This window comes from Hippocampus bargibanti, linkage group LG05 (assembly GCF_051943395.1).
Source record: "Hippocampus bargibanti isolate YZ-2025 linkage group LG05, ASM5194339v1, whole genome shotgun sequence".
Lineage (NCBI taxonomy): Eukaryota > Metazoa > Chordata > Actinopteri > Syngnathiformes > Syngnathidae > Hippocampus > Hippocampus bargibanti.
Window position 1 is genome coordinate 5,060,001 of NC_142738.1, and position 12,291 is coordinate 5,072,291.

General features: G+C 38.2%; 1 protein-coding gene across 2 annotated transcripts in view; it reads left to right on the top strand.

The window, feature by feature from the left end:
• The window catches only part of LOC148897586 (copine-8-like), a 60,286-nt gene extending 52,617 nt beyond the window's left edge, over nt 1–7,669 (top strand). The window contains exons 17-20 of one of the 2 annotated variants that reach the window (XM_088996604.1): nt 11–113; nt 1,696–1,753; nt 2,831–2,904; nt 3,843–7,669. In XM_088996604.1, the coding sequence (XP_088852730.1) occupies nt 11–113; nt 1,696–1,753; nt 2,831–2,904; nt 3,843–4,055 (448 nt within the window). In that variant the 3' untranslated portion in view covers nt 4,056–7,669. The remainder of the gene's footprint in view (nt 1–10; nt 114–1,695; nt 1,754–2,830; nt 2,905–3,842) is intronic. The other variant, XM_088996605.1, reaches the window with a different exon arrangement.
• The last annotated feature ends 4,622 nt before the right edge of the window (nt 7,670–12,291 follow it).

Here is a 12,291-nt window from a genome sequence, read left to right on the forward strand (position 1 = left end):
GCTGTTGCAGGTACGCGTCAGCGATAACGGACGGCTCTCAGTATTTCATCCTGCTCATTATCTCGGACGGCGTCATCACGGACATGGCTCAGACCAAAGAGTCCATTGTCAACGTAAGCGCTTTCGGTTTTCTGCTGTCGGCGCTTGTGCAAAGATTAAGAAGCCAAATCTATTCGCTAGGTATTAGCTATCTATTCCCTAGCTATTAGCTATCTATTTGCTAGCTATTCACTAGCTATTAGCTATCTATTCGCTAGCTAATATCTATCTATTCGCTAGCTATTAGCTATTTATTCGATAGCTAATCGCGATCTATTCACTAGCTAATAGCTATCTATTCGCTAGCTATTAGCTATTTATTCGATAGCTAATCGCGATCTATTCACTCGCTAATAGCTATCTATTTGCTCGCTAATAGCTATCTATTCGCGAGCTATCAGCTCTCTATTTGTTAGCTAGCTGGCTAGCTAGCTTTCTATCTATTTCAGTTACTTCTGGGTTGAGTGAACTATGAACTTTTTCCTCTCATTTACCACGCACGCACACACACATACACACACACACACACACACACATAAACACACACAGTGAGTAAAAAGTGTGTGTATCCAAGTGAAATGAAAATACACACCAAAAACATCATTTTGGGTGAATTTGTGAGGACCTTTCTGAAACTTTAACAGATGCATTTTTAGACCCTCTAGAAGCCTTTAGAATGAAAAACTTGTGAGGACCGGCTGTTGCTGATTAGTTTAGAGAAGAACTAGTGTTACATTTGAACACTAAATGTCACCCCATTTCCCACTTCAACTTCTTTAAATACAAACAAATAAAAAGTGGCCTTGAAAACTGAAATAACAGCAGGAGTGAAGTTTCTGAAGGGGTACATTCAAAGTCCTCACCCCTGTAGTGAATTTGGTTAAAATATCGTTTTACTTTTTGTAGTATGAACTTTTTCCTCTCATTAACAACACACACAAACACACACAAACACACACAGTGAGTAAAAGTGTGTGTATCCAAGTGAAATGAAAATACACACAAAAAAAAAATCATTTTGGGTGAATTTGTGAGGACCTTTCTGAAACTTTAACAAATGCATATATAGACCCTCCAGAAGCTTTTAGAATGAAAAACTTGTGAGGACCGGCCAAAAGGTCCTCACTTGTCAAAAATGTTCTCACAACATATGGTATAGAATGTTAGTGGTCCTCACAAGACTAGTCGTACAGACACACACACCACACGGTGGGGACGAGGGGCACGAAGTATTTGCCCCACGGAAACCCAATTTCAAACATTCAAAAACATATTTATGAACCTCATAAAAATGTGATTTTAGGACGGCATTTTTTTGTGGGGAGCCCGTGCTCACTCACAAATCATTTTCAGGTTACACCGCCCTACCCCACTCGTACTTTTCTCGGAGGTTTCCCATCCCCGCTTCGCTACCATCATTAAAATGAGAAAAATGAGCAGACAAGAAAAAGGCAGATTGATTTTCAACCACCACCACACCCCCAACCCCCAACAATGGTGCTTCCCTTTTCTCATGGACTCAGCCAGTAATTAGCTGCACTATTTCACTGACAGCCTGCGGTCCCAAAGATAGCAAACAGTGCCCAGACCCCCCCCCCCCCACCAACCCCCACTCGACTTGGCTCTGATGCCTTCTTTCTCCTCTCACCCTCACAGGCCGCCTCTCTGCCCATGTCAATTATAATCGTCGGGGTGGGACCAGCAGAATTTGATGGTAAGCGGCGCCGATATTATACGTGTGTGTGTGTGTGTGTGTGTGTGTGTGTTGGCGTTAATCCTCCGTTCCATACCCACTATCTCCTCTCCCACATGGCAAAAGGCTTCTCGCCATGCCCTCTTCTTGATAATTGTTGCTCTTCCCAGGCACGCCGCCGCCGAGGGGAAAATTCCCCCTTGTCACGCCAAAGGACGAATGCTTATTTCCCCAATGTAACATCGTAGCAAAACACTCACCGGACAGAGTTATTATTTATAAAATTGGCCACATGTAATGAGACTGGATTGAAAAGATGGCAGCTTGAATGTGCGGAAAAGGATTTTATGACTTGTATGTCTTGTAACAGAAAGAAAAATATTTATAATACAAATGTGCTTATATCGCTGTTATGCTAATTCACACATTTAATTCCCCTTAACGTAAAAAATACGGTTTGGAAACCTCCTAGGCGTCCCACCTCATATATCATGTCCTTTTTTCATATCGTGCAGAAGACTCTGACACTGGATTCGGCGTTGTATTGTAAATCAATTAAAATATGGGCAGTAGGTGAATAATAAGTATGAGTAGAGAGTCGATGAAAAGGCTTCTTCAGCCATCAAATGTCAGACATTTTGTTCCTCATCCGAGAAGCTTCGTCAGCGAACTGAAAATTTGCTGGTAGCTCTGGCCTTATATATATATATATATATATATATATATATATATATATATATATCATATATATACATATATAGGGGTATATATATATATATATATATATATATATATATGGCGAGATATTCATCCGAGAAGCTTTGTCAGCGATATGAAAATTTGCTGGTAGCTATGGCCTATATATAGGGATATCATAGCTATGTCCGGCGCCATATATATATATATTAGGGATATATATTAATGGGGCCGATATACCATCAGACTTTAGTTCGCTGACGAAGCTTCTTGGATAGGAAACAAAACGTCCGAAACCTTCATTTGTACAGATGATGAAGAAACCTTCTCATATATATATATATATATATATATATATATATATATATATACCCCTTTGTTTGTGATCTGTTCTCACTTTAGAAATGATCGAACTGGATGGGGACGAGGAGAGGATCTCCTCCCAGGGACGTTTTGCTGAACGGGACATTGTTCAGGTATGACAAATTCCACGATCTTGGTTATAACGATGCAGAAAATCGCAACCCATTCACAAATCTATTCGGGAATTGAAAATATGACGCAGAGTGCCAAATTTGTTTGGGTTTTGTTTTTTTTCCTCTTCGTTATTGTCCTCTATTCCCCGCCCCCAGTCTTTGGTTAAAGCCACGTGATTGGTCAAGAACGCAGCAGTGAGTAGCGGGGGGGCGGGGGGGGGGGGGGGGTAATCTTTAAAGAGACAGGCAGACGACAGAGAGAGAGTGAGAAAATGGATAGAAAATATTGAAATTTGGACTAGTTTCAACTTTGATAAAAAAGCAGAGTGTAGACTGCAAGGTTAAAATATCCCATCAATCGGGCTCCACAAATAACCCGCACAAGCCATCTGTACACTTAATGCAAAACGCTATCAACCCAGCTAAACAGAATACAATTGATGAGGAACTAGATAAAATTATCGCAGAGAAAGCACCTACAAGGGATCAGATGTTGAAAGAAGAAGGCTATGTTCTTCATCAAGTGTTTAATGCTGATAAAACCGGTCACTCCATTCCATCAAGCCATCAACGACCATCACAAAGGTAAATAAAACGCCTTTATTATGCGGTACAGTTTATTTCTTTAATTATAATACCATAGAACATTTATTATACATAAAATAAGGTATACTTTGTGTTGTTTTAAGGCTTATTTGGGAGAAAATTATGCTTGATGGTAGAAAATTATGTTTTTATGGGGACCTGGGAACGGATTATTCTCATTTTAATGGTTTCCTATGGGAAATGAATATTTGGGATACACACTTTTCACCTTACACACTCTGTCTGGGAACCAATTAAGTTCGTAAGCCAAGGTATCACTGTATGTGCAAAAATCGTACAGGTTGACAAGTATGCGTTATACTTACTGTGCGTTTCTTCTCCTTATCTTTAAGTTTGTTCCATTCCGGGACTACATCGACCGCAGGGGCAATCACATCCTTAGCATGGCTCGGCTTGCCAAGGAAGTCCTGGCGGAAATCCCCGACCAGTTCCTGTCTTACATGAGGACACGGGGTATCAAACCCGGTCCGCTACCTCCCCCTTACACGCCGTGCCCCCCGCCAGCTCTTCACCCACTACTCACCAGACGGGTAAGTCGGATCTAAGCTTCTGAGGACTCGACTTCTTCTTCTTCTTCTTCTTCTTCCAAGTCTTCTTTGGAAGCTTTTGAGACAGTGGCCGATCACTGTTGTCGGAACGCCATGCGGGTGGATGCTGCACAAAGGGACAATGGGTTATGATAGCCGTTTTCCGGGGTGGTGTGAACTCCGAACGGACTATTATTTAGCATCCCACTTGTGTCACCAAATTGTGTCTCTCCATATCAAAATGTTTACAAGTTGACGCCTGGAAAGGGATGAAACTACCAATCAAAAAGTGAGGAGGCGGTATCGGCACGTGTGATTTTTTTTTTTTTCATATTTACGATGTTATTAAATGGAGCATGTGCTAGTTAAAGAGAAGCATGCACTGTCGTCCTGCACTCAGGGCCTTTCAACCGCCCCCCCCACCGGCTTGAACAACTTTTTGGGCGGCGTTCTTCCACAACGTTTTTTTTTGGGCAACGTAGCGAAGCAGTAATCTACACACCTTCACTTCAAAAACCGGACTGGAGCGTGTCATCCCATTTTTGGTTTACATATTTTTTTTTGTCCTCCTACCTCTCAGTGTGTGGCCAAAGCATGCTAGCCTGTCTTTTTTTATTTTTTATTTTAATGTTGTACATTTCCACAGGCTAAAATGCTAACATTTTAGCCTGCTTTTGAATTCTTACATGATCCCAAGCGTATTCTAGCTGGCTCGCTAGCTATCTATCTAGCTATCAATTAGCTATCTAGCTGGCTATCTAACTAGCTATCTATTTGCTATCTAACTGTTCGAGCTAGCTGTTAGCTATCTAACTGGCTAGCTAGCTAGCTATTAGCTAGCTAGTTAGCTTTCTATCTATTTGAGTTCCGCTTTGAGTGAACGCAGGCGCGTCTGTCTGCCGCTGGTCACCCACTGAAAAACTCTAACTGTGACTGTAAAGTGACCTTGAGGGTTTTGAAAGGTGCTTATAAATGAAATGTATTATTATTATTATTATTATTATTATTATTATTATTCGCAAAAATGTGTCCACTCCAATGCCAGGGTTTTTGTCATTTTTCACTCAAATCCCAGGAGCCACAGAATATTGATTTTTAGGACTATATAATCATTCAATGCAGCGTAAGAAATCTTCTTCTCGCTTCTTTCATCAGAAAAAAAGTTAATAATAATAATAATAATAATAATAATAATCCATTTCATTTATAAGCGCCTTTCAAAACTCTCAAGGTCACTAATTCCTAAGTTAAATGGGTCTGGAGTTATATGAGCTTGAAATGGGGGTGGATGTCCAAAATACAATGCAATACATACATATTGGTTTATATAGCGTCTTAACAAAGTGCTAACATGGAAAAAAAAATGAAATGCTGCCCCCTTGTGGAAGGGAAAAACATTGCCAGAGGTCTGGCCAGTGCTTTATCAGCATCCAAGCAAGAAAAAACAAAAACGAACTAATACTGGAATGGCGCTCTACGTCATATTTTTAATTCCCGAATAAATTTGTGAATGGCAGTGAATGAGTTAATAATAATAATAATAATAATAATAATAATAATAATAATAATAATAATACTGTGATTCATAGAGGAATTATTTCACAAATTTCGTAATTTGCCTTTTTTTGGCTTTTGGGGCTACCAATTTTTCAGGGACGCTTTCAAGATCAAAGCATGTTAGGGGGGCAGAGGGGACATTATTTCTGCTGCACCTTTTTGAAGTTCAGGAAAAAAAAATCCCTTCCTAAATTGCACTGACACTTTGAGTCACCCCCTTTTTTCCCTGTTTCATTTTTTTTTGTTTTAATGTGAAGTCACACTTCCTTATTCCCTATACAGTGATACCTCGGTTTACCAACCCATTGGCTTACGAACTTGTCAGTTTACGAACGTTACATTTATGAAAAATTTACCTTGGCAGACGAACTATTTTTCAGGATACACACGGAGTTGCCACAATGAGCGATGTGTCGTTCGCGAACGAGCCCGTTCTTCTAACAACAAAATGGCAGCCGACTGTTTTTGTCCTCCATTCCCCGCCCCCAGTCTTCGATTAAAGCCACGTAATTGGTCAAGAACGCAGCAGTGAGAGGGGTGGTTTAAACATTAAAGAGACAGGCAGACGACAGAGAGAGAGTTTCAACTTTGATAGTTCAAAGGCAGAGAGTAGACTGCAAGGTTAAAATATCCCATCTATCAAGCTCCACAAACAACCCGCACAAGCCATCTGTACACTTGATGCAAAAAGCTACCAACGGAGCTAAACAGAACACAATTGATGAGGAACTAGATAAAATTATCGCAGAGAAAGCACCTCCAAGGGATCATTCCTCAAGATAATGAAAGAATAAGGCTACATTCATCATCAAGTGTTTAATGCTGAGGAAAGCGGCCACTCCATTCCATTAATCCATCAACAACCATCACAAAGGTAAATAAAACGACTTTATTATACGGTACAGTTTATTTATTTAATTATAACACCATAGCACATTTATTATACATAAAATAAGGTATAATTTGTGTAGTTTTAAGGCTTAGAAAATTAAACAAATTATGTTTTATGGGGACCTGGGAACGGATTATTCTCATTTCAATGGTTTCCTATGGGAAATTAATTTTTGGGATACACACTTTTCGCCTTACACACTCTGTCTGGGAACCAATTAAATTTGTAAGCCAAGGTATCACTGTATGACAAAAAAAATCTAAACACTTGTTAAGGTTTACAACATTTTCTCAAGTCAGGCCTCAAAAATACACCTCCAAAACACAATTGTAAAACATTTTCTTATACATATAATTACAGTATATATTTATACACTGTACAAATATCTGCCTTTTTTGGTGTATGGACTCATGTTATGATTATATGTAATGCTGCTTCTTGATGTATCAATATTTTGTACCGAGGCCTGTAATCATATTTAAATTATGACTAACAGGCCTTATCTATGTTTTCTATGTTAAGTTATTCATATTTAAATGATGAACGACAGGCCTGTATTTTTTTATAACTATATATATTGTGAACACGGACACTCTGTAGCAACCCCCCCCCCATCCCCTTCCCGACACCACTTGTTTTGTGTAATTGCTTGGTGTCATGTTGGCAACGAAAAGATGATCTGACAGATTTTTTTTGTACTTTTTAGTGGTCGTTTTTTTTATATATTTTTGACATGTTTTATTTATTTATTTTTGCGCCTTCCCCACACCTGCCAGTAAAATGTAGCATCAACAGCTGATAGCAGAGAAGCAGACAGGAAATATCTTGTGAATGAAAAGTCAACATACCGGATACTTTATTAGGTATAATAAGATCAAAAAGCAAACTTTTTAAAAATCTTTTATGTATTTATTTTTTTCTTGGTCAAACTTTCAAAATAGTTGTTAGAATTTAATTCACATTTTAGGAACAAAGGTTTTTGGTTACCTTTTCATTCTGAATTCCACTTCTGTCACCAAAATGGTGTCTTGTCTCATTGCCACCGTGGCATTAACGTTTTCTTGATACAAATGACGTGTCACCAGATATTTTAGGTGATTTAGTTTTGTTGTTTTTTTTTTTGATGAGAAGGTTTCTTCAGCCCTCATCTGTACTTCTTTGAAGGTGTCGGACATTTCGCTCCTCATCCGAAAAGCTTCGTCAGCGAACTAAAATCTTTTGCTGGTAGTTTTGGCCATATATATATATATATATATATATATATATATATATATATATATATATATATATATATATATATATATATATATATATATATATATATATATATATATACAGTAAAGTCTCGTTATATCGATATCCAAGGGAGTCCGAAAAAATATCGATATAACCGGGACTATCGATATATCCGACCCTGTTTGCATGTAATTTTCTCCGTGCGTGCATAGAAATAGTATCGATATAACCGGGACTATCGATATATCCGATATCGATATAACGAGACTTTACTGTATATATATATTGTCCAGATGTGACGGCGCCGGACTCTGCTATGATTGGTCCCTGCTTTCAGGTTGGGGGGAGCAGAGTGTTTAATTTGGCAGCCTATCTTTTGGATGTAGTAAAGTAATGTACTTTACTCAATACATTGTAAAAATTAGAATTGTAAAAAGCAATACATTGGAGAGACAAAACAAATTCTCAAAAAAAGACACAGTATGATCACAGGGATCATACTAGTGGGCCTCAATCGGCCGTACATATGCAATTAAAAGCTAGCAACCACTCATTTGACGACAATGAGGTTAAAATCTTAGCGAAAGAAAATAGATGGTTTGAAAGGAGAGTAAAAGAAGCTATTTTCATAAAACAGCAAAACCCTTCACTAAATCGCCAGGGTGGGGTGAGGTTCAATTTGGATCGTTCTTACAACCGACTTCTTAGAAAACATAGGCTTAGTTATGCTGATGAGGTGATACCAGATCAAATGGGGCAATCAGGCCAGTTTTAAACGCATAGTCAGGCAGGACAATAGAAGTACTCAGCGTAGCCGCAGGGCGTAGTCCTCTGCTCACCCCAATCAGGGACCAATCATAGCAGAGTCTGGCACCGCCATGTCTGGACAGTAAGGATATATATAGGGTCAAAACTACCAGCAAAAGATTTTAGTTCGCTTACGAAGCCTCTTGGATAAGAAGCGAAGCGTCCGACATATTCAAAGAAGTACAGATGACGCCTGAAGAAACCTTTTCATCGATGGACCACTCCTGTACGACTGAGAGCTTACACAGACGTTGTTTTTTTTTTTTTCTGTTTTTTTGGCCGCATTGGATTTTGTTCGATTGTATTCCTAATACTGTGTCCAATGGTTGTATCGTAAATCCAGTATACAATGAGTGTATATACAGTATAGTGTGCAGCTCACAGAGCATGCATCGTAAGGCATAAGGGCCTTTTTCCTTTCATTTATTCATGACGACAACTTCAATGTCGCCCACTCTCCCTCCCATCTAACATCTCGCCGATGTGCATCTGGCGCATGGATGAAACATGCATGGCGCTTGTGTAACCGGGCTGACTTTTTTTTTTTGATCACGTTCTCAGAGGAACAGTGCTTTTATGTCGCTTGCTATTAATTGCCCCGTTTGACGTTTTTTTTAAAGTGGTGATATGAAGAAGAAAAAAAAGCAAGATTTCACAAAGATGGACGCTAACGATGGGACTCAGAGATACATCCGTAATGACCTGATGAGGGATTGTTGTAATTATTCGGGATTATTATCAGGCTTCTTGGAGCTTGCTGATGAGATGATGGTTTCAATCAGGTGTGTTGTTGATGGGGCTGCGGGGGGTCTGTTCAATTGGTCTAGGTAGGACCTCTTAGTTCCTTCAATATGTTCAGGTCATGTTTGTTGTTTTGCATGGAGATAGAGTGCGTTTTTGGAATGGCTTCTATCATTTATATTTTGGATGATTTTTATGATTGATTCATTTCAATCATATATTCTCCATTGACTTTGGAGTTTATGGTCTCTCATTGTAGACTTTTTAGTTTCCATTATAAGCAAATTGGGTTGGTTAAGGGTCGCTTTGTTTTTTTCTCAAACCCAAAGCAAACCCAATGTTTGTCTTGAGCATTTTTTTGTTGTTGTTTTACTTTATTATATATATATATATATATAGATGTATGTACAGTGAGACCTCAACTTACAAACTTTTCGTCTTACAAACGTCAAATTTATGAAAATTAAACCTTATAATAAGCACTATTTTCATAATACACACCCACCACGGCTGGCGGAGTGATATTCGGCAGAAGGACACGACCGAACAGCACCAGAGGTTAAGTTACCAACAGTCCTTATGGAAGGTGACTCTCCTTCCATAAGCCATCAACGACCATCAAAAAGATAAATAAAACGTTATTTTAAAGCACAGTTTATTTCTTTAATTACAGTCGCCATGTACTGCACCTCTCTTTCCAAACAGCAATTCCCTTTGACCTTCGACCTCCAACGCCATTCCATCAAGCCATAAATCACCATCACAAATGTAAATAAAGTGACTTTATGATACAATGCAGTGTATTTCTTTCATTAAAATACAATAGCACATTTATTATACATAGAATAAGGTATGTTGTGTGTAGTTTTAAGGCTTATTTAGTTGAAAAGTATATTTTATGGAAACCCGGGAACGGATTATTCCCATTTTAATGGTTTCCTATGGGAAATCTTTTTTTGAGATACACACTTTTCGCCTTACACACTCTGTCTGGGAACCAATTAAGTTCGTAAGTTGAGGTCTCACTGTATATATATATATATATATATATATATATATATATATATATATATATATATATATATATATATATATAGTAATTATTGGACAATATGAATGACAATATGAAAGTGCTTGCATAATGGTGGGGGGAGTCAGAGGGTGCTCTTTGGATATCTTCCAGCAATTCGATTGCATGACGCCGGCAAGTGTGAAATCACTGTTCCTCTGAGGCCGTGTAGGAGTAACAATGGAGAGTATTGACGGACGACAACGAAAAAAAAAAAAACGAAAAAAAAAAACACGGTTACCGCCTACGCCCACCGCTCGGCCATGTGACCTCCTGCTCGGTTTTTAAATGTCTCTTCTCATATGAACGCATTTATTCTACGGAATGCTTCGGCTGAATATCCTCTCTTAATCCGAGCATGCATTGAGTTTGCATGTTTACGTTCTTTTCTAACAAGTGGATTTTCAATATAAGAGCATTCTTGAAATGTGTACTGTTTTTGCCTTAGAAATCGTACAGCAATCGTACAACTTTTCCTCAAGAGAAAAACTTTTGTACCGTTTTTCATCAACAAAAATCATTCCTCTGTCAGACTCTTTCAAATTGTATGTCTCGTTTCCAGCAAGCAGCATAGTTCAGTTCAAAACAAACAAACAAATAATCGTTGGACGTTAAAACATCTGCGAAAAACAACAATCAATTGTTATTTTGCAATCACAGAAGAACAATTTCATAACTGTCTTTGTAAAGTTACTTTGAATAGAATGATCCCTCAAATCTTAAAGTCCCCACAAAAAAAAGTTTTGGTGCATTTTGAAGAACCGAAGAATTGAATAGTAATTATGGAAAGGTTGACCAAAAATTGCCTGGAAACAACTTGATTTCCACTCTGGATGACATTTTTTCATACAAATAGGCAAAAAAAAGGTCCTATACAGTGATACCTCAGCGTATGAACTTAATTGGTTCCCAGAAAGTGTATGTAAGGCGAAAAGTGTGTCTTCCAAACTTTAATTTCACATAAGAAACCATTAAAAGTGAGAATAATCCGTTTCAAGGTCCCCATCAAACATAATTTTCTACCAAATAAGCCTGAAAACTACACAAAATATACCTTATTTTATGTATAATAAATGTGCTATTGTATTGTAATTAAAGAAATAAACTTTACTATACAATAAAGTCGCTTTATTTACCTTTGTGATGGTCATTGATGTAGTTGCCTCTTGATGATATCCGAGTGAAGTTGCCATGCTTTCTCGGTGATAATACCCTCACTCACATTGTCCCCTGCAAGCTGCTTTTCGTTAATCCACATCAACAGAAGTTTTTCAACCTCTTCTATTGCCCGAGACTGTTACGGGTGTGGTCTTTTTCGGTCCCAAGAAAGCAAAAGTATCCACTCCATAACAAACCACGTCTGCACTGAGTACACTCAAAGAAAGTGGGTGTGGAAAAGTAGTCCGGCAGCCACGGTGGCGCTGTTCTGCCATGTGGTTTGGTGTTCTCGTACGCACGTATGTATGTATGTATGTATGTATGTATGTATGTATGTATGTATGTATGTATGTATGTATATACGTACGTACGTATGCACGCACGCACGTACGCACGTACGCATGTATGTATGTATGTATGTATTTGTGTATGTACGTACTTATGTACGTACGTATGTATGTATGTATGTATGTATGTGTGTATGTATGTGTGCATGTATGTATGTATGTATGTATGTATGTATGTATGTATGCATGTATGCATGTACGCATGTATGTACGTACGTACGTACGTATGTATGTATGTATTTGTTCGTGTATTTATTTATTTCAACCAAAATATTGTGTGATTTTTTTTTTACCCCGCAACACTTTTTTTCCTAAATGTGATAGCTGAAATATTTTGAGACATTTTGAAATGCAATAGCTACAAAACTGAACTATACCGCTTGATGGAAACTAGACTTTTATAGATATTCAAACTGGTGGCCTAATCCCATGGAAAAAAAAAATAAT